Below are 25531 nucleotides of genomic sequence, written 5' to 3' on the forward strand. Positions count from 1 at the left end.
CCCAGCTCGTAACCTTTGGTGGCCCACGCCGATGCCGTGTCGCCCCTGTTTCCGACAGCATCTGCTTGGCACTGCATCATCTACCGGGACTCAGGGGCCGGTTGAATCCTCCCTGCCGATTCATGTACTGTCTGTACTGGGTCTTCTTCTCTTTCCTCAAAGCACCGCGAGCGTTGCCCGGCACCTTCTTGCCCTTTGTGGAGCCGAAGCCGCCGAAGCCCAGCATGGCCTGCATGGCTGCCAAGTCGTGGTCGTCTGCGTCGCCGTCCTCGCCGGCCGGGCGGGCGTTGCTGCTGCTGCTGTTGCCGGGCAAGGAGGCGTCGGCAGCCTGGGCAGCCTTGCTGGGAGACTGGCTGCGGCGCTGGGCCGACGCGAGTTTCTCGTCGTCCTGGCGGGAGCGGGTGGGCAGGGTCGCGCGAGGGGGGCTGGCGCTGCGGGGGGATGCAGAGCGGCGGCGAGGATCGCGTCGGTCCGGGGCGCGGCCGCGGCCGCGGTCGTCGTGGCGTCGGGCGGCCCTGTCGCGGGGGCCGTCGCGGCCTCTGCCTCCGCCGCGATCTCTGTACCGTCTGTCGGGGGATCTGGAGCGGTCGTTGGCTCGTCTGTCGCGGGAGCGGGAGCGATAGCGGGTGCGGTCCCTGTCACGGTCTCTGTCACGGTCTCTGTCACGGTCTCTGTCTCGTGGGCGGTGGTGACGATCTGAGTCGTCGCGCAGTTGGTGGCTGTCGGGACGGCGGGAGCGACGGTCGCTCATGCTTGGGGTGCGGCAGCCGTGTGGTTTGGAGTGGAATAAGGGACGTTTTGTTGTTCTGCTGGGACGGATGTCCGATGGAGGCTGAAGTGAAGGTTGGAGATTGTGACGTGAGGGTACGTACCGGTGGTTGGGTGGGGTGGGACACCCGGGGGGTGGGGGGGAGGGGGTGGTATCGCAGTATATTATACCCGATAACGTCACACATTGTGTGGCGTCACGCTTTTGGTGCAACAGGTGGGGGTGAATACTTGGCGCCTTACGGGTATGTAGGTACTAAGGCACCCAAGGAAAATGGTTAGAGTGTAAACCTTTGCCAACATGCTACAACGGAATATTGACGGAGCAATTGGCAACTGGCAAGACAAACTCGAGCTTAAAATGCCCTACTGATTCTCATCGGCGGCCGAAACGTGCTCCAGGAGCCATCGGTAAGCTCCAACCAGAAGCAGGGGTGGCCCCAAGGTACGTACCTGAACCTTCGGATTGCTGCCGCCACCCCCCAAGCTTGGAAAGCCACGTTTGTTCAATCGCGGGACCGTCGGGCTGCCCAGAGACGCACCGCACCGCACCGCACCGCACCGCACCGTCGTCTGTCAACGTCCTCCGTATGCTGAGCTCAATGGACGGGAATCCGAACTAGCCCCGAAGCCCCCGTTGAACAAAAAAAAAAAAAAAAATATGGCCAGAATCGCCCAACTGGCAACGGCTCTAGCTCTGGCCGTCGCGGGCACGACAGCCACGGGCGACGTCTCCGTTTTGACAAGCGAGATCGGCCGTCAGAATAACCAGAGCTTGTTCTGGGGCCCGTACAAGCCGAACCTGTATTTTGGGCTGAGGCCCAGAGTCCCGCAGAGTTTGTGGACGGGATTGATGTGGGGGCGAATCGATGGGTACAACGACGTCAAAGATGGTGGGTGCTCTTTGCTCTTCTGTCTGGCATCGCGACCGGTCGGCCGATGGACGGAGTGCTGATGGACGGACGGCTGATGGTTTGATGGGGCTGGGCGGATAATACAAACAGGACTACGGTATACCTGCGAGCAAGGCCAAGACATCCACGGATATGGCTGGGACGAATACGACGCACGAACCGGCGGCGTGCAGAGGATCCATGATCAGGGCAACAAGATTGACATGACGACGTCGTTTGTCAAGATTCCCGGCGGGTTTCACGGTGGCAGCTGGGCCGCGCGGATCAAGGGCGAGCTGCATCGAGACGCGCCGCCGTCGAGCAAGACTGTTGTCTATTACTACATGGCGCAAGAAGGCCAAGGCGCGCTCGAAGCTCAGAGCGAGGGGAGCGAGGTCGGGTTCGAGGGCGACGTTTCTTTCGCCGGCAGCTCGGCAACTCTTGGAGAGTACAAGATTGTCTTCACCGAGGGGAAAGGCGGGCACCCTACCAGCAGCCACAAAATCAGCAGCTCGAGGCCGGGCCACGTTACCCTGGTCAACAGCGCCAACGTCAGCGACGAAATCATCTGGCAGGCGCCGCAGTTGCTGTTCCAGCAGCTACAGGCCGCTACTGTTGCTGTGAAGGAGAGCCTCGGGCGGGACGATCCGCCGCCGGCTTGGCAGGTGTACCGCGTACCGCACAAGCCCGGCGTGGGAAACTCGCAGATTGTGCAGAGAACGTACGAGGGCTCGTTTGAGTTTGACGTCATCTTTTCCTCCGGGTCTGCCGGCAAGGAACTGACGTCGGACGACGTCTCCAGAGCCATCGAGGCAAACTCCAAGTCGTTTGCGGAACGGTTCTCGAGCATTTTCGACCTCAAGGCTCCGTTTCAGGACGAGGACCATCAGCGGTTTGGGAAAAGCATGTTTTCCAACCTGCTCGGGGGCGTGGGTTACTTTTACGGCGAGCAGATGGTTGACCGGTCCTATGCGCCAGAGTACGAGGAGGAGGATGAATCGTTTTGGCACGAGGCTGCGGCGGCCCGAGAGCGTGGGCTGCAGAAGCTCGAGGGACCATACGAGCTCTTCACGAGCGTGCCGTCTCGGCCATTCTTCCCCCGGGGATTCCTCTGGGACGAGGGCTTTCATCTCGCCCCGATTGCGGACTGGGACATGGACCTCACCCTCGACGTCATCAAGAGCTGGTACAGGACCATGGACGAGGACGGCTGGATCCCGCGGGAGCAGATTCTGGGCGATGAAGCTCGCACCAAGGTGCCGGAGGAGTTCCGGGTCCAGTACCCGCACTACGCCAACCCTCCCACGCTGTTCCTGGTGATTGAGGACTTTATGGAGCGTCTCCGCAAAGCAAACGGCACGCAGGCCCCGGCCCGGGAGCAGATGCCACCCCGCGGCAGCGGCAACTCGCCGCGCACGGCGCACCTGGACAACCCGGAGCTCGGGGAGGACTTTCTCCGCAAGATGTACCCTCTGTTGCGGCGGCAGTACGACTGGTTCCGCAAGACGCAGCGCGGCGACATCAAGGGCTACGGCCGGCAGGCGCACTCGAGCAAGGAGGGCTATCGATGGCGAGGGAGGACTGAGACGCACATCCTGACCAGCGGCCTGGACGACTACCCGCGCCCGCAGCCCCCCCACCCGGGCGAGCTCCATGTCGACCTCATGTCATGGGTCGGGCTGATGACCAAGTCGCTGAGGAACATTGCGGATGCGCTTGGGCTGGAGGAAGAGGCGGGAGAGCTTGGCGGAAACCTGGAGGCGATTGAGCGCAACCTCGACGACCTCCACTGGTCGGCGGAGGAGGGGTGCTACTGCGACGCCACGATTGACGCGTTTGAGGAGCACCAGCTGGTCTGCCACAAGGGATACGTGTCGCTGTTCCCGTTCCTGGTCGGCCTGATGAGGCCAGACGACGCCAAGGTGGGCCGGATACTGGACGTCATGGGCGACGAGGAGCAGCTCTGGAGCGCGCACGGCATCCGAAGCCTGAGCAGGGGGGACGAGCTGTACGGCACGGGCGAGAACTACTGGCGGGGGCCTGTGTGGATGCCCATGAACTACATGGCAGCGAGGCAGCTGCAGGTAATGTTTTCTTGCATCCTTTTGTCCCCCTTGTCCCCCTTGTCCCCCTTGTCCCCCTTGTCCCCCCTTTTTTTTTTGAACAAAGGATGAGCCAAGCATGGGTGACTGGGAAACGTTTTGCGGGCCGGATTGCTAACAGTTCTGCGTAGACGCTGGCCAAGCAGGAGGGACCGTTTCGGCGCCGGGCGGCGGACCTGTACACGAGACTGCGGAAGAACCTGGTGGAGACGGTCTACAAGAGCTGGAAGGAGACGGGATTCGCGTGGGAGCAGTACGATCCGGAGACGGGGGCTGGGCAGCGGACGCAGCACTTTACGGGGTGGACGAGCCTGGTGGTGAAGCTGATGGCCATGGAGGACCTGGGCGACGCAAGAGGCGAGGAGGCGTGAAGCCGTGAGAGGGGGGGGGAGGTGTACGTGTGTGTGTGCGTGTGTGTGTGTGTGTGTGTGTTGGGCACGATGGCGGCCAGGGCGAGCGGGCAAAGTGGAAGGCGAAGTGGAAGGCGAAGTGGAAGGCGAAGTGAAAGGGGCCTGGGTTGGTCGCGCTGGCAATCGGTCGGCAAGGACGGGTGGTTGGTTGCCTGGGCGGGTTGACTGCAAGACTGACGAGACTGACGAGACCGACAAGACTGACAAGCCGACAAGCCGACAAGCCACAAACTGACAAATGCGCCAGATGTAACGATGCAGTGCAGTCACAGGAGATGGATGATGGGATTTGTCGGCTGCCACGGGTCATGCAGGGCCCAGTGCCGCTGCGACATCACATCATGGCTTTGACGCAGCCCGGCCGGCCCCTGGCTGCCTGGGATTCAGGGCTCCAGGGAAGGGTCTGGTTCATTGGGGGCCGTTGTCAATCCGTGCAAGGGGCCGGGCCAGGCTTCATGATCATGTTGCGGCTTCCAGATGTCATCAATGTCATGTTGGCCCTTTGTCGGCGGCCGCTGCCAGCTCGACCAAACTGCTGACGACGGACGGGGTGACGCGTTTGGCCAGCGAGCGGTGGTGGCTGCCTGAGGCTCGGCGTTGTCCAAAAAAGAAAAAAAAAAAAAGTTTTTTTCCCCCATCAATCTCATGTGCTTTGCTGCTGGTCCATGTCACCGAAGCAAAGTTGAGTCAGTCATCCCACCCCGGCCCAGCCCGCCTCAACGGCCGCGCAACGCACCGCAACGCAACGCAACATAACACACTCCCGTCTCCATTAAACGCAACATCTCGACGCAACGCCACGGACACGCCGCCCTCGTTCTCCGTCATCCGTCATCCGTCATCCGTCATCCGTCCAACGGCCCCCCTGGCCCCCTTCCCCCCCACCTTCTTCTTCTCCCACCGGCGCCTCGCCCCGCCCCACACCCACCCGCTGAGCTCCCCTTCCTCGTGCTTGCGTTGCAGCCCGGATCCTGCGCGGCCACGTTTTTTCTACACTGTCCTCCCCCACCACCCCCCACTTCACCCTCCCCCCCCCTGGTTCTTTTTTTTGTTTTTGTTTTTTTCCTCTCGTCTCTTTTCTTACATTGTACCAAGCTTGCTCTGCTCTGCCCTGCTCTGCTGCCTTGCCGTGCTGACAGCGAGGCTATGTGTGGCTCCGCCGCCGAGATTAGCTCCTGCAGCCCCCGTTTCGGGCCGTTCGTCACAGCCCGGCCCAGGCAGGCAGGCAGGCAGGCAGGCAGGCAGGCAGGCAGGCAGGCAGGCAGGCGTTCTGCGGCAATCAGCAGCAGCAGCAGCAGCAGCATCAGCCGGGACGGACGGACGGGCGGGCGGTTTCTTTTCCTGGACACGCGCTGACGGGGACGCTGCGTCAGGGATCCGGGCGATGGGAGTGACTGCCATGACACAATGACACAAGCTGAGATAAGCGCCGTGAGCCAGGCAGGGGTTGGCAAGGCGGACAGTCACGACTCACGACTTGCACGACTCATTTTCAGCCCTACGGCGGGTGACTAACCTGTGCATGAGATGAGCCGGGGCGCTGAGGCGAGGCGAGGCGAGGCGAGGCAAGGCGAGGCAAGGCGAAGCGGGGCGGGGCGAGCTGGAGGGGGGTTTTCTTCCGGATGCCATGAGGAATCGAGAGAGAGGCCGCGCTGGTGCTTCTGGCGAGGTATATATACGGCTGGAGCTGTCCGCCGAGGAATGCCGTCCGTCTCAACAGCAGCAGCAGCAGCAGCAGCAGAAGAAGAAGCAGCAGCAGAAGAAGAAGAAGAAGAAGAAGCACACTACACAACAATCCTCACTGCACCCTCGCAGAGAACCACCACCTCGTCCCGTCTTCTCGGACAAAATCCACACCTCTCACCACTGCACGCACCACCAGAAACCACCTCTGTCCGCCTCTACGGGCAAAATCCACAGCCCGTTACATACCAAGCAAAACACCAACACCAGAAACCGCATCCAACCCAACCCTCGCAAAAATGGGCTTTTTGGCAGACGGACAGCTCGTCGACGCCGGCCGCTCGGGCTACAACGTGGTGAGCGGCGCGCCGGGCACGCAGCCGCCCAAGGAGGGGCCCCGGCGATGAGGGCGGCTCCGGCAGTGCGAGCGCCACGCGGGACGGACGGACAGACAGACAGACAGACAGACAGCCTGCGTGGGGGGGCTTCGTGCAACGGGGTGGCGAGACGCATGGGACGAGGCTCGGGCCGGGCATGGGGAGTTGGCATAGACTGGTTTTGATTCATGAGAGCATAGGCATGGGCATGGGCATGGGCATGGGCATGGGCATGGGCAGGGGAGTTGGTGTATATTCTAAACTGGTTCATGGGGCATGGCACGGCAATAGACAAAGGGGGGAAGCAAACGACGCATAGACTAGACTAGACTGGGTGCTGACCCGCGCAATTCGACTGCCTTGATGGCGCACTTATAGAGACGAATCACTTGCCTACGCAGAACCTGCTCGAGTGGTTAGACACTGACGAGAGACGCAGCACACGGATGCAGCCCGCAGACTCACCTGGCAAACACCACGCCCAGCACCTCCTCCACGTCGCCCGCTTCGCCCCTCCCCGTGATGCGCGCCAGGCAGTCCGCCGCGTAGCGCAGATACTCGGCGGCCAGCACCACGTCCGCGTCCGCACGGTCCTCGCGCCGCGCCTCCGCCATGAACGCCTCCAGGTGTCGCCTGCACCGGCCCAGCAGCTGCCCCTGGCGCTCCGTCACGCCCAGCAGGTCCCGCGCGTCGGCCGGCATGTCCGTCATGGCGGCGAAGCGCGCCACCAGCGCCCTCACCACGTCCTGCGCGCCGCCCGCGTCCTCGGTGCACGAGATGCACACCGGGGGCGCGCCCCTCAGCGCGGGGTGCCTCTCGTCGACGTGCCGCCGGAACCGGTGGACCAGCGTCGCCAGCGCGGCCTCGTCGTCGCCGTCGGCCACGGCCACGGCGTCGCGCTTGTTGACCACCACCAGGGCCGCCTGCGCCTCGGCGGCCAGCGAGAGCGTCTCCGGGTCGAAGCGGATAAAGGAACCTGCCGCTGCTGCTGCTGCTGCTGCTGCTGCTGCTCCCCCTGGCGCGCGCTGCTCCACGGACGCCAGGACAATGACGAGGTCGGATTCCTGGGCTCTCCTGCGCGCCCGGCGGATGCCTTCTTCCTCGACCGCGCTGATGCGCGCGCCGCCGCCCGGCCCGTCCTCGTGGCGTTGCCCGCGGAACCCGGCCGTGTCGGCAAACGAGCACAGGTAGCCGCCAATGTCGAGGCTCGCCTCCACAATGTCCCGCGTCGTGCCGGCCTCGCCCGACACAATCGACGCCTCGCGCCCGACAATCAGGTTCATCAGCGAGCTCTTGCCCGCGTTGGGCGGGCCCACCAGCGCGATCCGGATCCCCTTGCGCAGCAGCTCGCTCCTCTGCCCGCCCAGCTCGGCAAGCTCAATCGCCCTCAGGATCCCGGCCACCTGCCCGGCCACGCTTCCCAGCAGCTCCGACTGCGGCTCGTCAAAGTGCTGGTCCTCTGAGAAGTCAATGAGCGCCTCGAGCTCCCCGCGGGCCTGCAGCAGCTGCTCCCTCCAGCCGTCATAGGCCCGTCCCAGGGCGCCCGAGTTCCCCCGCACGGCGGCCCGCCGTTGCTGCTCCGTCTCGGCATCCAGCGTGTCGCCCAGGGATTCAACCTGCGCCAGGTCCAGACGGCCGTGGATAAAAGCCCGCTTGGTGAACTCCCCGGGCTCGGCGTGGCGAACGCGTGCGGCGGCAGGGGCGCACCTCGGAAGGGCGGACAGCACCGCCTTGACAGTGGCCGGCCCGCCGTGGACGTGCAGCTCGAGAACGTCCTCGCCCGTGACGGTCTTTGGCGCGGCAAAGTAGAGAAGCAGCGCCTCCGAGTCCAGGACGGTGGGCTCCTCGTTGCCTCTTCCGGGCCCCGCTGGGTCATGCAGGGTGCGGATCGTGGCACGCCTAGGCTTCGGCGGAGCTTTGCCCGGGCACAGGGCTTTGTATATCTTTGATTTTTTTTGATTTTTTTTTGCATCAGGTCCCAAGTGTTAGCCTCGGCGTCGCAGCCCGCTTCCTTTTTAACGGAACATCATCTTCACTACAGCTCCTTTGAACAGGACATCCATCTTCGCTACAAACGGTGGAAGAAAACAGACGGGGGCAGAGTTGAGCCAGAGTTGGGTGCGTATCGTGTACCTGTAGGCATGATGGGCCAGAGATGCGTATCACGGCGATGCCTCCTCGGCCATGGGCAGTCGAGAGCGCGTAGATGGTATCCCCGACTGCCGGGAAGCTTGTCGCGTCACCATTGCGTCCGCAAACCGTGCTGGGGCTGAGGCTGGACAGCGCAGCGGCACGGCGACGTCTTTGCGGCTCGTCGGTGGTGCGTCGGAAGGGGTTCCGTGCCTGGAGCAGCGGAGCTCGGCGGCTCGACGGACGTGGCTGGATACGCGGTAACCTGCCGACGAGACTGCGTTTGAGCATTTGGGTTGGCGCAGTTCCCGAGCAGCCAGCAGCAGCAGCAGCGGCGGCGGCGGAGGAGGAGGAAGCGGATCGAAGCGTCAGTACGGAGTACATCAAGTTGCTACATTCATGTTTTCTGCGAGCTTCGTTCGACCATTGGAAGTAAGAGGAAGTAAGAGGTAGGTACCTTTAGGTACTTAAGCCGAGGCGGTACGGAGCACAAATTGCGGCGTACCGATACCTGGGCTTAAGCGTGCGACCCCAAGCGGAAAGCGGTGAGACGGTGTATCCACGGAGCCCCACCCTCTCACAACGCCACGCCCAGCCGTGACAGCTTGCGCGCGCTGTCGAGGGACGACGAAGCTTGGGTTGCCTGGCCGCATCAGACAGGACAGCAGACAAGACGACAGACCAGACAGCAGACTCAGCTCGCCCATTGCCTACTGCGTCGTGCGTGCAACAGCTCGGCCTCGACAAACCCTCCTGCATCCAGTTTTGAGAGCGGCACAATCCCCCCTTATCCTCCAGAAATCCGCAGGCACGCTCCTAAGCTAGCCCACCATGTTCAGAAACAACTACGACAACGATTCCGTCACATTGTACGCTCCATCAGACGATCCCGCCAGCCGTGCTTGTGCTCGTGCTGTCTGCCCAACCGACAGCAGCTAACAGTTGTCCCATGTTCTGCCAGCTCGCCGCAAGGCCGCATCTTCCAGATTGAATACGCCGCCGAGGCGGTGAAGCAAGGATCCGTCGTCGTCGGCCTCGTCAGCAAAACCCACGCCGTGCTCTGCGCCGTCAAGGCAAGTCTTGAGCTCTTCTCCCGGACTTCTCGTCGAGCTCGTGCCAGACCAGCTTGCAACCCAACACCCTTCGATCGGCCAAGTTTGCTGACAAAAACGCCGCGTGTGTGAGCACAGAGAAATGCCGAGGAGCTGTCGTCCTACCAAAAGAAGCTCTTCTCCATCGACGAACACACCGGCATCGCCATTGCCGGCCTCACCTCGGACGCCCGCGTGCTCTCCAACTTCATGAAGCAGCAGTGCCTGGGCCACCGCCTCACGTACGGCCGCGCCATCCCCCTCCGCTCCCTCGTCGACATGATTGGCGAAAAGGCCCAGGCCAACACGCAGATGTACGGCCGCCGGCCGTACGGCGTCGGCCTGCTGGTGGCGGGCGTGGACGAAAAGGGCCCCCACCTGTTCGAGTTCCAGCCCTCGGGCATGACGGAGGAGATGGTTGCCTTTGCCATTGGCGCTCGCAGCCAGATGGCCAGGACGTACCTGGAGCGCAACGTCGAGGCCTTTGCCGACTGCTCACGGGAGGAGCTGGTCAAGCACGGCCTCAAGGCCCTGCGGGAGAGCTTGGTGCAGGACAAGGAGCTGACTGTCGACAACACGTCCGTCGGCCTGGTCGGCGTGCAGGCCCCGGGAAGCAAGGCCATCGAGCACTTTAAGCTCTATGAGGAGTTTGAGGTCAAGCAATGGATCGACAGTGTGGCCGATGGCCAAGCGAGTGGCGAGGCGGAGGAAGCCATGGAAGTCGACGGCTGAGATGGGACTTTGGCGCAGATTGACGCGCGGGGACATTGATGTATAAAATATACAAAAGCTACACGCCGCTTTCGAGCGGGATGGGACACTGCGGACTCGACAATGAAGACACGAGAACCCGCTGCATGGAAGATGAGCCATTTCACATTGTATTCGTTACACCCAAGCGCCAATGTACAGGTGACCTCCCATTCAGTAAATCCTCAGTAAAACCCTCAGTGACCAGGAAACCCTGCTTTCATACTTCAGAATAACATGGAAACCAAACAGTCGTCAGAACCCCCCCCCCCCCCCCTACTCAAGCACCATGCCGATACACCTGGGCGCCCGAGTTGCGAAACATGATGGTATCGCGTCTTTGCAGCACCATCAGCGCCCTGTTCAACGCTTGCTCGCTGTAGCCTTTGCCCTCTACCATTTCTCGCCTCAGCGTCGCCAGGCTCGTGCTCCAGCCAATCGGCAGGCGACGCTTGAGCTCGGCCTCCAGCCGGTTCACTTCCTCATTCAGCTCGCGGCTGCCCTGGTTGCTGCCCTGGTTTACGGCGTCCATGGTGGAGCACAGGAACAGTCGGATGGCCTCGTCGACGTGCTCCTCCGTGGCAATCGGCGACAGCGTCAACTTGGCCAGAGACTCGGTGATTCGCACAATAGCCTCCAGCTGGCGGACGGTGATGGGGATGGACGAACGGGTGTTGGCTTCAATCTCGGCCGCGTGCACTTGCCGTCGGATGGAGACAAAGTGCGAGGACAGCTTCTCGGCGGCCTCGGCGCTAAGTCGCGGTGCGCATCGCCTATTCACACGCCGTCAGCGAGGGTTATTCTCAACCGCGTCACGGGGCGAGCATGGGGGGCTCCGGGGATCCTACGTTCTGCAATACGTGATGTATCTTCGCATCTTGTCGACGGGAATCTCGGATTCGGCAACTTCCTCTCTTCCGCGACCGTCCATGTGGATTCCCATGACGTGTCTGGCCATTTTCTCGTCCTTTTCCCTCGTGTGCTCATCCTTGACGATGAAGATCATGTCGAAACGGGATAAAATGGTGGTTTGGAAGTCGATATTCTCCCCAGGAGTCTTCATGTCGTCGTAACGACCAAAGATGGGGTTGGCGGCAGCCAACACCGAGGTTCTTGCGTTTAGGATCGTGGTGATGCCGGCCTTGGCAATGGAAATGGTCTGCTGCTCCATGGCCTCGTGGATGGCGACACGATCCTCGTCCCTCATCTTGTCAAACTCGTCAATGCAAACAACACCTCCGTCGGCCAGGACCATGGCCCCGCCTTCCAGGTAGAACTCCCTGGTGGACTGGTCTCGGTGAACGGATGCCGTCAGACCAGCGGCCGACGAGCCCTTGCCGGATGTGTAGATGGAGATGGGGGCTGCCTTTTCCACGAATTTCAAGAGCTGCGACTTTGCGGTACCGGGGTCGCCGAGAAGAAGCACGTTGATGTCGCCTCTCAACTTCATGCCGTCGGGGAGAATTTTTTTCGAACCGCCTAATAAAAGGCACAGGATGGACTTCTTGATGTCTCTGTTACCGTAGATGGATGGCGCAATGCAATCCGTCATGATGTTGTACAGGTCTGGCCGTCTGCTCAGCTCCAAAAACTCTTGTTCCTCCTCCTCGGAGAAAGTGGCAGAGCCTTTGCCGGTCTGGTCCAGGTCCGTCTGGATGCCTACCGCTCTTAGGTACGGCGTCCGGATGGCGACTGCTCCCGCCGTGGACGAGTTTTTGGATGCCTTGTTCTGGTAGATGGAAAAGATGCCCATGACTGTGCACCGCGAACCAGGGACAACGCGATTCGTGAGGTACCGGTCGGCGGAAATGAGAACATGTCGCGGCAGCTCTCCTACGGGCACTTGGTCCGGCGCTTCCTGAAGCTTGATGATTTGCTGGTCGACAAACTGAGACTTTTCGTGCATGACAAAGTAAGGATCCAAGGGGCACTTTGGGGTCGGGTCGTTGGGAACTCGCTCGCGGCCGCACTGTCTCGGTAGAGATACGCCGGTGAAGCCGCCCAGCACAGGAATGACGGACTGGAACTGGCAATTGCGGCACTGAATATAAAGTTGCGTGGCTTTGGATGACATGACTGAAGCACCGATTACGATTCCAGGGACTCGAACAAGTCGGGCGATGGTCATGGAGTCGAGGTTGCGGATAGATACGTCTTGGGCATCTGAATGCAGCAGAAGCTGGTGGTCCGGCAGGTCGACTTTTTTCTCGTGAGGGAAAACAATTCGATGGGTGCATTTTTTCAACGCCGCTTCGAACTAGGCGAGTTTTCATTAGCTGGCAAGTCGGATGGGAGGCAAGCATTCCGAGAAGCTGTGCGTACGTACAAGGGGTATGATGTCGGCGGGTTCGGAAGCGAGCTTGTGAGCAAGCTCCTCGTTGAAGTTGATGAGATCGCTGATGTTGACATCGCAGTAGAACCTTTTCAGAAGTGCGTTCTCGCGCAACTGATCGCTGAGAATCATGTTAGTGAGCCAGACGACAGAGCTTTGCTCCGGCTTCGCAATGATTCCCGGCCCAGGAGCCGCCTGCATACCGATAGACAAAGTTATTGTCGAGGCGAAAATCAAGAATGAAAGTCTCGAGCTGCTGCTGCAATTGGAGTCGGGTGTCACCGTTTTCGCCGATGCTCGGCTCGAAAACGTGCGCGGAATACACCGACTGTCGATCCATGGTTGGCGACTCTTTCCGCACCTGTCAGCTGGATATTCTGCGAGGTCCCGGAATGGCCAGACTCGAACGCAGGTCGACGGGAACAAGATGCAATGCCGTTGCCGTTGCCGTTGCCGTTGCCGTTGCCGTTGCCGTCACTATGTTGGGGGGACGGTGGGAGGAGGGGCGGTGAAACCACTTTACGCGATTTGCCCACCGACCAGACGCGACCTGCACGCGACGGACCACAAAGTTTCGGCCGGGGCTTGGCAGGGACCTCGGAAAAATTGCCGCTGGTGAGCCGCCCGAATAGTCCGGCGAGCTAGCAGTGGGCTGTCGGAGTATTATCGGCGGATCTCCCAGTGCCGCCAGCCAGCTGACCCTCTCTCTGGCTTCTCCCTGCTGGCTTCTTTGCTGCTCTGCTCTGCTGCTGGCTTCTCTTATCCATCATATCATCGTGGCTGCTGGTGCGACCGCCCAGTTGTTATTGATGGCTTGCTGAGGCACCTTGTTTATTCCTGCCAGCCAAGGAATTGACGTGAATTGACGTCTGCGAAGCCGATACACACAATGTCCGAACCCGCACTCGGGCTCAACAATCTGTTTTTTTGAATTTCCTCCTCCGTTAACAGGCGACACCGCTTGCTCCCGCCCGCCGCTTCCTTTCAAGCTTCCGCCACATGCCAGCGATGATACCCCCGGAGTCCTCCCCCTAACAAGCAAGTCCAGACTACTTGCCGGCTCTGCCAACCTCCAGTCCCTTCCCTGCGATAAGACAGGAAATTGTTCCCCCATCTGTGGTAGACCCGTGCCTGCTGCGCGCATCATGTTCACATCTCAGACCGCAGGAAAGTCTGTTGACAGCCTTTCGCCGCTCTCACCTGGGACTCGGCCTGAGCTGCCACTGCACAGGTTAGTTACCATTGAGACTTTTCCCGTAAGTGAGACTCAGAACGGACTAACCTCTGTTGGAAGCATCCGACCTGGCCAGGGGTATTTCCCCGCGGCATCAAGACGAAGCTCAACGGCAAGCTCCGTACACTCGATAGCTGGGACCCTGGACACCTCGGCTGGAGTTGCTGTGAATTCAGTCTATGAAACTGGGCGAAATGGTGAGCATGTCGTCTGGCAGCAGCAGCAGCATCATCATCATCATCATCATCATCATCATACTTTGACCTGACTAAAGCGTTTGCGCAGCCATATCAACGCTATTGCAGCCGCCCATCGTACGAACAGGCCTTCAACCTCATACATCAGCGCCGTCGTCGAGCTCGCATAAACCTCCGACTGCAAGAGACATTCCTCCCGTCTCGCTGACAAACATTCCTATAATCGATGCCGCCGAGTTCAGTCCCTATCTTGCGCAAGTTGGCACCCTGTACGAACAGCTGCGACGAGTCAAAGACAGCGAGGACGAGGCTGTCGGTATCCGCCGCGGCAGTAAGGCTCATGCGTCATTAGATGCTGGTTCGGACACGCTTCTGCGGCCCACAGGCAAATCTCACCGTAGAGCGTCGACCGCCTCTATTGCTTCGCTTGCGTCCATCGAGGCGCCGAGCCCTTCTCGCAGACTGAGCTCCGGTTTCGCAAGAAGAGCTCTCCAGGGTCCAGCCCCTCTATCGACCATTCCGACAGTATACTTTGACGACGACTTTCATCTCGAAAACCCCCGGACATTCGATGTCGTCAGTGAGCGTTCAGAAGTAATTCGCCCCCCGTCGTCAGGTACGGATTCCACAACCGCACCAGCTCCGAGAAAGGCGTTGGCCACGAATGCCATCCTGCAAGAGAAGCTCTCTTGGTACATGGACACTATCGAGGTCCACCTAATCAACTCGATATCTGCTGCTTCCACAACTTTCTTCACCGCACTCGGCTCTTTAAAGGAACTTCACTCTGAAGCTGCCGAATCTGTGGATAAAATAACAACGCTGCGACAGGAGCTTCGAGCCTTGGACGAAGAGGTGGCGACCAACGGATTGCTCATTGCTCAAAAGCGCCGTCGGCGGGAGAACCTACGTCAGCTGCATGATGCTGTGGCGCAGCTGCGCCTTGTGGTGGACGGCGTCGCCAAATGCGAGTCTATGGTCGATGCCGGCGACGTTGACCAAGCGTTATCGAGCATCGATACGTTGGAAAAGCTCATTGCTGGGGAGCGTGAGGAAGCAGATAAAATCCCAGCGCTTGGCGCCATGGCGCTTCGCGATTTGAGAGGAGCCTCGGCGCTGCAAGGAATCAATCAGGACCTGAGCACTCTACGCTTCAGGGCTGGAAAGGCATACGAGTCACAGTTCATCAGCCTGCTGCTCGCCGACCTGCGTCGGCACGCGAGTTCCGTTTCTGCCTCGGACGTGCTCCTGCGGTGGAGCAACGCTGTGTCGAGACAAAGAGGGGGTAACCATTCTCGCTCGCCATCTATGTTCCCCACGTATCTGGCCTCAACGGAGGAACTCAAGTCTCAGATCCTGCCCAACATGAGGGGGCTGCATCGTGCTAGATGCGTCGTGACGGCGGCTCTGGCGTATCGAGATACTGTCCTCCGTGAGGTTCGCAACCTGGTTCGACGTCCGCTCCCGAGCTCAAACGACGAGGACAACGAGTCCATGTTGTCGGTGTCTACAACAAGCGGCAGCCGACATTTATCCAGCCAAGAGAAATCTGCCAACTTGGCGAGGAACCTTCGCGCCTTGGACCCCGAAGACGCGGAAGAGCTCCTTGTCAAGGTATATGTTGGGGTTGCAGAGACGCTGAGGCGGTTGACGACCCAGGTCAAGGTCTTGCTGGATGTGGCAAGCTCTCTGTCCAACCCGGCGCAGCAGCCCGACGGAGCAAGATCGCCTTCTGCCAGGTCACCGGTTGCCAGCCCTCTCCCCGATCGTCACGCCGCCAATCCCATGAACGACGTCGACATGGAGCTACAGCAAGAGCTCCACAAGAGCTTGGAGATGAATAACCTCTTGACGCAGGCGGTCGATGTTGCCAACGAAAAGATTGTCAAGATTCTCAGAATCCGGACCGAGCAAGCCACCAACCTGCCCTTGGTCTTCTTCCTCCGCTACTTCACCCTAAACTTGTACTTTGCCAATGAGTGCGAGGCCATCTCGGGTCGCAGCGGCACATCGCTCAAGACGGTGGTCAACGGTCACATCAAAGATTTTGTGCAGAGATATCGCGACGCGGAAATGCAAAAGCTGGCTCAGGGGATGGAGGCTGATCAATGGAACGCAAAGGACTTTACAGACAGCGACTCGCGTCTGCTGGGATTGATTCTGGGGTCGAGCACCAACGACGACGACTCCGTGTGGACTGGAAACAGCAAGATATGGATCCCCCGCCACGAGGCAGAAAAGCTGACCGTGACGACGACGGCCGAAACCGCCGAGGCGAACGGGACAAACGGGACGAGCAAGGACAAGATACGATCCGCCGTGATTGAATCGGAAAAGTTTATCCTGCCCAACTCTGCGAGGCTCTGCCTGGACGGCATAGGCAACTTCATGCACCTCATGGCGGGCATCCCATCCATGACGACGGATGTCGCCTCGTCGCTGCTTGCATACCTGCAAGTGTTCAATTCGCGATGCACGCAGTTGATCCTCGGCGCGGGCGCTACTCGCTCCGCGGGCCTGAAGAACATCACGACCAAGCACCTTGCCCTGGCGTCGCAAGCACTGTCCTTTGTGGCCACGTTGGTCCCTCACGTGCGGGAGTTTGCGCGAAGCCGGGCGGGTTCAGGAGCTGCCGTGTCGGGCCTCATGGGGGAGTTTGACAAGGTGCGCCGGCTGCTGCAGGAACACCAGAGCAGCATCCACCAAAAGCTGGTCGACATTATGAGCGGGCGTGCTGCCGTCCACGCCAAGAGCTTGAGGGCCATTGACTGGGATAGCGCCGACGGCGGAGCCGCTCACCCTTGCATGGAGATTCTTGTCAAGGAAACATGCACGCTGCACCGTGTGCTCACGAAACATCTTCCGGAGACGTCTATACATGCGATTATGACGCCCGTCTTTGCTAGCTACAAGGAACAGCTGGGGGTTCCGCTAAGAGAGGCGGCCCCCAAGACCGAGGCTGGTCAACAATGGTAAGTTCTCTGCTACTCCCCGTCAGGTCTGGGCAAAGGACGAGGAAAACGAGAGACTCTTGGGCTAATACACGGGCGTACACATGGGGATAGTATGCTACGAGACGTGGAGTTTTTGGCGTCTCGTTTATGCAAGATTGAAGGGTTCGGGGATGCGGGAGACTACCTGACTGCTATTGTCAAGTCGAAAGCGGTGAAGGCGTCTCCGAGTGCAGAGGACGTTGCGGCGGTCCGAGATGACGAGGCGGCCGGCGCCTCTGTGAAGGAGGGAAAAGAGGAAGCAGCAGCAGCAGCAGCAGCAGCAGCACAGGAGATGGGCGCCGGAGGTGCTCCAGCAGCGTCAGCGGCAGCAGTAGAGACGCAAGGCAGCAAGGCCTCGAAAGAGGGCCAGTAACGTGATGAAGACGTCCTGGCTGGCTGCGACGAGCGCCATGTCACGCTGGACAGACGCGTCTCTCGACTCTTGACAAGGGAAAAGGCCGAGGGCACGCCCCACGAATGCGTTTGGCAGTGCCGGCATCTGGGTGCGGGAACAACGGGGCCGCGAGAGATGCGGCCCGGGACAGAAAAACGCATCCTGACTCACCACAAAATGACCAACGGGAGGGGGGGGGGAAGCTGGCGCAGCGTCGATGACACCAGAGCGGTGGGATGGCTGGACCGCGGCCACTCGGGTGCGATGCGGGCCCGACGCACGTCGTGAAGCCAGAGCGGGTGGGCGACGATGTGTTTTATCGCGGGCGGGACAGGGGTATGGGGGATGGGTAAAACAGACGTGGTGAAAGGGCATGCGGGCAGTCGACACGGGGGTGGCTTTGGACAGACGTACGGAGCACACGGAGACTGGTGAACCGAAAAGGTGCCTTTCGAGCCTACGGACTAGATATGGGGGAGGTGGAGGGGGGGGGATGGGAGCAAGAGCTGCAATTGCAGACGTTGTGTGCGTTGAATGCGCGTCAGGTCGGTGTCAGGTCATTGCTGCGCTGCCCAAGTGATTGATGCCTTGATGCCTTGATGCCTTGGTGCCCCTTGTGTGACTACCTAGAGTCAGACGGGGAATTGTTTAACCACACTTTGACTTTGAATGTACGACAGGAAAACACACCCACACACACACACACACACGCACGCACCCACGTGGCCCTCGCCGCATCTCGAAACCCCCAGGACGAGGCGGCCGTCGACATCCAACGCCGGCTCAACCTATTTGGTCCGCTTGTAAATCTTGGCGAGAAAGACGTCAAAGACGGCCTTTTTCAGCCCCTCGGACTCGTCGACCTGGTCAATCAGGGCGCGAATCTCGGCCGCGCGCTCCTCCTCAAACGCCTCGTAGCGCTGCTTCAGCCCCATGTCGTCGTAGAGCTTCTTGACGGCGGCCTCGCAGGCGTCGCTCTTGCGGCCGTAGTTGTCCTCGAGCACGCGGCGCTGGGCGGGCGTGGCCGCCTCGAGGGCCTGGTTGACCAGCCACGAGCACTTGTTGTCGCGGATGTCGGTGCCCACCTTGCCAATGTGCTCGGGCAGGCCAAAGTTGTCGAGGTAGTCGTCCTGGACCTGGAAGTACTCGCCGAGGGGGACGAGGATGGCGCGCGCCTGGGCCAGGTTGCGCGGGGTGGCGAGGTCGAGCTGGTGCAGGGCGAGGGCGACGGGCAGGTAGAAGGAGTAGTAGGCCGTCTTGTGGACGACGATGAAGCGGTACTTTGCGGGGGAGAAGGCGTCGAGGTTGACGCGGTCCTCGGGGGCGGTGAGCAGGTCGCACAGCTGGCCCAGCTCGGTCTGCAGGGTGGTCTCGTGGAAGAGCTCGAGCAGGTCGACGTAGGCCGGGTGGCGGCGGAAGAAGCGGCGCAGGAGGACGTAGATGCTCGACTCGAGCAGGAAGGCGTCGTTGATGGCGATCATGCCGACGCCGTCGCGGCGGTACCAGCACGGCTTGCCGCGGCGCGTGATGCTGCCGTCCATCATGTCGTCCGAGACGAGGAAGAAGGCCTGCAGGAGCTCCGTCATCCAGCCCAGCGCGGCGGCCTGGAAGTACTGCTCGTCGCTGAGGGGGGCGCCGAGCAGCAGGGAGACGGAGTCGGGGACCGACATGCCGCGGTTGCACTTGCCGCCCAGGGGGTTGATTTCGAGGTTCTGGAGGTGGTGTCGTCAGTTTTTTTTTCGTTTCCTTTCGTTTCGTTTCCATTCTCTTGTCTTTTCATCTTTCCACTTTTGTTTTTTTTTTTTTTTTTTTTGCCCCCTCGTTGGACTCATCTCATCACGACCAGCTGTGTGGCCGACGAGCGAGCGAGCCATCAATCTCGCCCGCGCAGGGGAACCCCAGGAAAAGCACGACAAAGGAAGACCACAAGCGACTCACTTCTTTCAGCCAGGCCATCTCGGCCTCGGGCAGCTCGTACGACCGGGCATGCTCCAGGATAGCCTCCTCCAGCTTGGGATACACCGACTCGAACTCCTGGAGGGTTGTTTTCCGCGCCATTGCGAATCGTCCTTGTGCTGCCGCTGCTGCTGCTGCTTCTGCTGCTGCTTCTGCTGCTGCTTCTGCCGCTGACGAGCTGGGGGGGGGGGGGGAGGAGGAAAAGAATTCGGCCGCCCGCAACGCCGAGGCCCTCGAACGGCTTCAATCGATTTCGGGCAAATATAGAAAAAAGGGGAGAGAGTGGGGGTGGGGGGGGGGGGGGGGGGGTTGCACCGCCACGAGCATGCCGAGTAAGGAGGGGCCGGCCAATGGGGCAAAATCACTTCTCGTCAGGCACGCCGGGCTAAGCCCGAAAGGGCGCGCGCCCACCCACACCTGCAACTAACTCTCCGATTGTGAATGGGCAGGATTTCCGGCGCAGAAGGGGGGGAATGAACTGTTTTGCTTTCCCCGGGGTGTGTGCGTGTGTGTGTGTGTGTGTGTGTGTTGCCTGGTGTGTGCTCGTCGCTCGGTTGTGTCTGTCTGTTCAGGCACGGAGTAAGGAGTGCGGAGTGCGGAGTGCGGAGTGCGGCTGGGCCAGGCAGCTGCCCATTCATTATGCCTGCTATGCGTCAGCTGCCGTCGTTTCAGGTGCAGCGTTATGCTGCCTCGGAATCCTCCCGCTGCCGCATACATAACTAGCATCAATCACATACTATATTCAACGCTTGTTATGCACGTCGTGGTTCGGACGGCGCATGGCGGGGCACGAAAACCGGGGCCGCAGAGGGCTGGCGCCCCCGGTTTTATTATGCCAGCTTTTATGCAGTGCTGATCTGGCGCCTTCCAACCAGCGTCAGCCACCCAGGCCGGGGCCCATCTTTCTCACCAGCAAGATACAGTAATAGCCCTCTGTACTGCCCCTGCCCTGCCCTGCCCTGCCCTGCCCTGCCCTGCCCTGCCCTGCCCTGCCCTGCCCTGCCCTGCCCTGCCCGTACGGAGTTGGTTACGCGACAGGAAAGAAAAGCCCGGCCCGGCGGCGGCCCGTTATGCTGTGCGTCCCGCGTCCCTGCTTCCCTCGCCAATGGCCGGCTGGCACGCACGCCGGCGGTTGCGCCCGCGGGATGATGCCGCCAGGAAAACCTCGTCGGAACTTTTTTTCTGCTTCTGCCGTCCAATGAGCCTTGTGCCCGCTCTCCGGCGGCTGACTTGTGCACCAGGGGCTGGGTCTCTGGGGCTGGTTGCGCCGTGTTTCGAGGGTCGATGGCTCCGGGGTCGGGGTGTGCGGCCTAGGGTGCGTCGGGCGTCGGGTATTCGCGCGTGCTTCCTCGGCGGTTCTACAGCGGCGCCTGCTGAGACGCCTGCTGAGACGCCTGCTGAGACGCCTGCTCAGACGCCACCGGGTCTTATGCGCATGCTCACAAAGGCAGTAGCCATGGGTTTGCCTACCAACACGCGTCGTCACGGCGGGCTCAGCAGCAAGGCCCTGGTTGGGGGGGGAGAACGGAGGCTATTCATCACCATTCTATACCATTGTAATCCCGGGGGTATACTCCGTACATGTCTCGCTGTATGTAAGATGGTGAAGGGGGGTATTGTTCAGCAGAGAGGGTAAAAGTTGTCTTAAAGAGAGTAAGAAAATAAAATAAAAGCAAATAAAAAAAAGAATAAAGAAAGAGAGAGAGAGAGAGAGAGAGAAGAGAAGAGAAGAGAAGAAAAGAGACAAAAAAATCGAGGGGACAGAGGGAGACGAAATCCCGAGTCCTTCAAGTGTCGTGACCTGACCAAAAGCCAAACGCTTACAAGGGTGAACAAGCCTGACGAAAAATCAAGCCCGTTGTGTAACGAAGGGAGAAGAAAAGAAGAACAGAAGAATAGAAAAGAAGAAAAGAAAAAGAAAAAAGGCGTCACCCATCCGACACCACCCCAGTACTCCGTAAAGGTATCCAACTTCACCCTCGCCTGCTCCCAAAGAACAAACCTTGTCCCACCTCAGGAGCTCTATATTGCCCTGTTCCGGCAAACCCATAAAGGTACTCCCGTCTTGACTCTCACAAGAACTTACGGAGGGGTATCCTATTGTCTGCTTTTCCTGGAGAGTTGCCTGTTGACCCTGAGTGGTATCTAGTGTCCATAATCGTTTCATCATGATGCTCGTTGGTTTGGGCGCTCAGCGCGCATGTTCTTCAAGAAACGCCAAACCAGGAGCTGAAGATAGTGATAATCCCGAGTCGTCAAGACTATTGGGGAGATGAGAAAAGAAGAGAAAGAAAAAACTCCGACAGTCCTGCACTCGGAGGGGGAAAAGAAGAAGAAGAGGAGCAAGAAGGAGAGATTCAAGAAGAAGCAAATGAATAGGAAGAAAAAGAAGAGACGCAGCCATGACTAGCCTTGCCCAGTCGCAGCCCAGTCGCAGGCTCGTCTTAGTCGCTCTCAACAAAGTTCATGCCCGTAGAGCCGGTGCCCAGCGTGGCTATCAGGTCGAGCTCGCTCGTGACTTTTGTCTGGACGTCGTCAGGCAACCAGTACGCATTGCTGCAGGGAAAGACCTCGCATCCAGACATCGGGGGGGCGCCGCTGGCCGGCCATATCTGCTTGACATTGTTGACGTCGTCGGCATTGACGATGCCGGACACGTCAAAGTACGTCTTGTGGTCACGGCTGCTAAAGGCGACTTCTCCCAGCATGCCGGGGATGTTGTCGTGGCCTTCCTGGACGGCGTAGAAGTTGCCGACCCAGTCCGGGGGGAAGACGACCTTGGTTCTCCGCTTGTTGTTGACGGTGACGCTCTTGATGTTGGGCAAGCCGGCGTTGGGGGTGAAGTGGATGGTGCGGGTGAGCTTATCCAGGGTCCAGAAGGAGATGGAGGCGGCGCTGGCGGCGGCGGCAGAGGCGACAAGGGCCAGGGCTGAAGTTGCAAAGCGCATGTTTTGACCGATGGGCGTCTTTTCTGGCGTAATTCTGTGGTGTGATTCCGTGGTGGAATTCTGTGGTGGAATTCTGCGTGTTGGATTTTTTTTCTTTTGGCCAAGGTGTTGGGAGTCTCGAGAGCTAGCCTCAGAGATGGTTTTGTCAACGAGGAGGTTTCTCCAAGAATAAAATAATGGTAAAAAGGAACGGAGCCGAGCCGCTGTACAAGGTGAACGGTTTCAAGTGGCTTTGGGTCGTTTGCCAAGGAATGTAGAGGCTATCCAAGATGAGCGTCAAGAATGGAGGCAAGTCCAAAGGACAAACACCACACACAGCAGATATCTGATATTGAATGATAGTAGTTTGGGTTGGGGGAGGCGAGGGGGAGCCGCGGCACAAGGTGCGCGCCGGGGGCGGGGATTTATAGACTCTCTGCAATGGCTGATGGCATGCATATGTCATGTCAAGCCGCGGTTTGAACCTTGACCTGGCTCGCTTCAAGCTCCGTGGCGAGCAGAGGGAAAGTTGGAGAACCTTGCATCATGGGGAGAGAGGGGAGGGGAGGGGGGGGAGGCGAAACAAGGAAGCCAAGATGCTTTAGCTGCTGGCAGCTGGCAGCTGGCATTGAAGAGCTCCTGGGTCCCCACCGAATGATGCACACACCCATCCGACCTTGCGGTGGCTTGAGCCTCGTTTCCCAAGCCTGGCTTTTCCTGTTCAAGCAGGCCTCTCTCTGGGCAGCAAACCCGCGATTACGCATACATTGGACCAGCGCTACAGTACGACACCACTCTGTCCAGCTGGTTTGTCCAGTTGGGCGTGCTGCTGCAGTGGTGTCCGTCAGACCCAGGGGCGTGGGCCATGGGAAATTCGGGAATAGGGAGGGTTGTGGGGTGCAAAAGCCACGCCCCTCCAAGCACGCGCAGCGGGGGTGAGGGGGGGGCGGCGGAGGACAAGTACCGAGCACCAGGACATGACGCGGCGCCGAAGAGTCTGACTTGACCGTGAGAGGGTAGCTCCTGATGCTATTCATATTCAAAGAGCCCAGCGTTTAATTTTACGGGGGAAAAAAGCCAGAAAAAAAAAAAAAAAAGCCAAAAAAAAAAGCCAGAAAAAAAAAAAGGGCCAATTTCTTTCGAGGAAATCGTTACGACAACGAACGAGATTTGGCGTCCTTGGCCATGTAGGGCGTCCTGGAGAATCATGCGGAGTACTCCGCACTCGGACGAAAGTAGTCAATAGCCGTGCGTGCCATATAGCTGCCACCCGCGCGGGAGACGTCAAAGCCAGCCTGGTACATTGTACTTGCCAACTCAGGTGCCCACAACGTCTGGCCGGTTCCTGTCATTGAATCATCGCTCAACACACGCCCTCGTGGCACCAGCTCAAGTACCTAATGTACCGATGGGGATGAGACAAACGCTGAGGTCGCATGAGCAAGCCCTCGTGACGGGATTGTCCTCGCCTTCTTCCATGCCGCCTGCGAAAAAGAAAAAAAAAAATGTTTCGACATTGGGGCTTTTTTTTTTCGCCGGCGTTTCGACGCAGACACGCGATGCAGGCTATAAGAAAAAAAAAAGCCATCGACGGCCCACGGCCCCAGGGGCTTTTCGGCGCGAAAAGCGGCAGTCCATGATCCATGGACCACTGCCGATTGCGCGTGGCGGCAGCCCGGCAAGGGACGGCGGCGCTGGGCTGGTTGGGGTGAGTGAGGCACGGTGAACAGACCAGGGCCGCAATGGCAGGGCGGCGTCGCGTACCTGTGGTTGGGGTTTGGTGTGGTTTGGTTTGGTTTGGTTTTAGGTTTCCGACGTCCTTGTAGCTTCCGCTTGCGGTGCTAGGCAGCTAGCTAGCTGTACACATGCATGTGAACTAACTCGGCGACGAGGAGACTCTGCCAGGTGGATGGATGGATGACAGCTTGAGCGTGGGCTTTGCTTTGCAGCCCAACAACCGTGACCATGCGATGCGCAAAGGAAGATGTGAGAACAAACACGCGGCGGGGAAAAAAAAAAAAAAAAAAAAAAAAAAAAAAAAAAGACCACGTCAAGTGAAGGGGGCTTTGACCGCAGCTTCAAAAGGCCAGCATCATCGCAGAAGTCGGGTCGGTCCCTTCCAAGTTCCAGATCACCACTTTTTCGCACCCCTTTTTCTTCTTCCTCTTTCTCTTTCTTCTTCTTTGTCTTCTTGTCTTCTTCCTTGGGGCGTGCCGGCGCAGACCAACGCCGTGTGGAGGCTGCCATTGGCTGGGCTGGCCCTCCAGTGCCTGGTACCTGACATATGTATGATCCATGTGTCCACCCGCGACCCGGCCGGCACCGCTCCAAGGTGGTGCCAGGCTGTGGGTGTGGGGGGGGGGTGGGGGTGCGTCAGATCGATTCCCGCCCAGGCGGATCGGATGGTGGGCGGCCCCAGGTACCGGTACCTGGTGCCTGGTGCCTGGCACCTGCGACGGCGGGGCGGGGCGGGCGTCGCGCAAACAGTGCCGCAGCCTGCAGGCTCTTTTGATCCAACCAGGGCCAGGAACCCGGGCGAGAACCAGCGGATGATGCCCGTCTCTGGTGGCAGTGCCGGAGGATTAAGCCCGATGGAAGGGCAGCGCTACGTGGTACGTGGTGCGTGGTGCGTGGTGCGTGGTACGTGGTACAGGACATGGCAAAAATGGTACGTGGTATGCATCGCAGCCTCGATTCGGTATTGCGAGCTTTATGCCGTCTGGTGCAGGCAGGTGCTCTGGCTTGGCGGGCTTGGCGGGCTTGGCAGGCTTGACAGCCAGGCGGCCTGGCGGTCTGGCGGTCTGGCGGTCTGGCGGTCTGGCGGCCTGGCGAGCTTGGACGAGTCCGTCCGTTCGACTCCATGTCATCAACTTTCTTTGTCCAAGGCTCGGCTCGGGTGGTTTCCATTGTTTGGCGCTTTGCACAGACTTGCTGGCCCGTGTTCACTCTGGCAAAACACGCTGCTGTCCTCAACTTTCTTTCCCAGAGTCAATCTAATCTGTTGGTCACTCATGGTCACGGGAAAAGTTGACCTGAGCATACATACATACCTACAGTACCTATGTATATACTCCCGAGTCCGCAGCACTCCGTCCGTACCACCAATGCAACAACCATGGCGACGCCGCACCAATCAGCGACGCGCCACGGGGCGGCACCCCCCACGGAACCAGCTGGCTGCATTCTGCACCTGCACTACTAAGCCGGGCCGAAAAGTCTTCAATCCTCTCAAAGTTCTTTTCATCTTTGTTCCCCTTTGTCCCTTTCTTCCTCCCTCCGCAGACGCACGCACCT

At 59.7% G+C, this 25531-nt stretch overlaps 10 protein-coding genes across 10 annotated transcripts; 4 read left to right on the forward strand and 6 right to left on the reverse strand.

Annotated features, from left to right (window-relative positions):
• Positions 1–76: 76 nt before the first annotated feature.
• Positions 77–751, reverse strand: UV8b_06914 (uncharacterized protein; the record flags this gene model as incomplete). Its single annotated transcript, XM_043144411.1, has 1 exon — positions 77–751. One exon carries the CDS (start codon positions 749–751, stop codon positions 77–79), a length of 675 nt encoding a protein of 224 aa, XP_043000346.1.
• A 678-nt stretch (positions 752–1429) lies between these two features.
• Positions 1430–4134, forward strand: UV8b_06915 (uncharacterized protein; the record flags this gene model as incomplete). Its single annotated transcript, XM_043144412.1, has 3 exons — positions 1430–1661; positions 1773–3745; positions 3895–4134. 3 exons carry the CDS (start codon positions 1430–1432, stop codon positions 4132–4134), a joined length of 2445 nt encoding a protein of 814 aa, XP_043000347.1.
• A 1666-nt stretch (positions 4135–5800) lies between these two features.
• UV8b_06916 (uncharacterized protein) lies at positions 5801–6263 on the forward strand (the record flags this gene model as incomplete). Its single annotated transcript, XM_043144413.1, has 2 exons — positions 5801–6002; positions 6127–6263. 2 exons carry the CDS (start codon positions 5801–5803, stop codon positions 6261–6263), a joined length of 339 nt encoding a protein of 112 aa, XP_043000348.1.
• Positions 6264–6618: 355 nt separating this feature from the next.
• On the reverse strand, positions 6619–8654 carry UV8b_06917 (uncharacterized protein; the record flags this gene model as incomplete). The annotated part of the gene is made up of 3 exons (XM_043144414.1): positions 6619–6637; positions 6699–8176; positions 8367–8654. 3 exons carry the CDS (start codon positions 8652–8654, stop codon positions 6619–6621), a joined length of 1785 nt encoding a protein of 594 aa, XP_043000349.1.
• A 540-nt stretch (positions 8655–9194) lies between these two features.
• On the forward strand, positions 9195–10186 carry UV8b_06918 (uncharacterized protein; the record flags this gene model as incomplete). The annotated part of the gene is made up of 3 exons (XM_043144415.1): positions 9195–9232; positions 9325–9436; positions 9554–10186. 3 exons carry the CDS (start codon positions 9195–9197, stop codon positions 10184–10186), a joined length of 783 nt encoding a protein of 260 aa, XP_043000350.1.
• A 298-nt stretch (positions 10187–10484) lies between these two features.
• UV8b_06919 (uncharacterized protein) lies at positions 10485–12876 on the reverse strand (the record flags this gene model as incomplete). The annotated part of the gene is made up of 4 exons (XM_043144416.1): positions 10485–10977; positions 11053–12461; positions 12531–12657; positions 12740–12876. The coding sequence occupies 4 exons, from the start codon at positions 12874–12876 to the stop codon at positions 10485–10487; spliced, it is 2166 nt and encodes a 721-aa protein (XP_043000351.1).
• An 805-nt stretch (positions 12877–13681) lies between these two features.
• On the forward strand, positions 13682–17333 carry UV8b_06920 (uncharacterized protein; the record flags this gene model as incomplete). Its single annotated transcript, XM_043144417.1, has 4 exons — positions 13682–13767; positions 13831–13967; positions 14056–16939; positions 17033–17333. 4 exons carry the CDS (start codon positions 13682–13684, stop codon positions 17331–17333), a joined length of 3408 nt encoding a protein of 1135 aa, XP_043000352.1.
• Positions 17334–18142: 809 nt separating this feature from the next.
• On the reverse strand, positions 18143–19412 carry UV8b_06921 (uncharacterized protein; the record flags this gene model as incomplete). Its single annotated transcript, XM_043144418.1, has 2 exons — positions 18143–19066; positions 19293–19412. The coding sequence occupies 2 exons, from the start codon at positions 19410–19412 to the stop codon at positions 18143–18145; spliced, it is 1044 nt and encodes a 347-aa protein (XP_043000353.1).
• Positions 19413–21754: 2342 nt separating this feature from the next.
• UV8b_06922 (uncharacterized protein) lies at positions 21755–22258 on the reverse strand (the record flags this gene model as incomplete). The annotated part of the gene is made up of 1 exon (XM_043144419.1): positions 21755–22258. The coding sequence occupies one exon, from the start codon at positions 22256–22258 to the stop codon at positions 21755–21757; it is 504 nt and encodes a 167-aa protein (XP_043000354.1).
• Positions 22259–24610: 2352 nt separating this feature from the next.
• Positions 24611–25144, reverse strand: UV8b_06923 (uncharacterized protein; the record flags this gene model as incomplete). The annotated part of the gene is made up of 1 exon (XM_043144420.1): positions 24611–25144. One exon carries the CDS (start codon positions 25142–25144, stop codon positions 24611–24613), a length of 534 nt encoding a protein of 177 aa, XP_043000355.1.
• Positions 25145–25531: the final 387 nt, after the last annotated feature.

This window comes from Ustilaginoidea virens, chromosome 5 (assembly GCF_000687475.1).
Source record: "Ustilaginoidea virens chromosome 5, complete sequence".
Taxonomy (NCBI): domain Eukaryota; kingdom Fungi; phylum Ascomycota; class Sordariomycetes; order Hypocreales; family Clavicipitaceae; genus Ustilaginoidea; species Ustilaginoidea virens.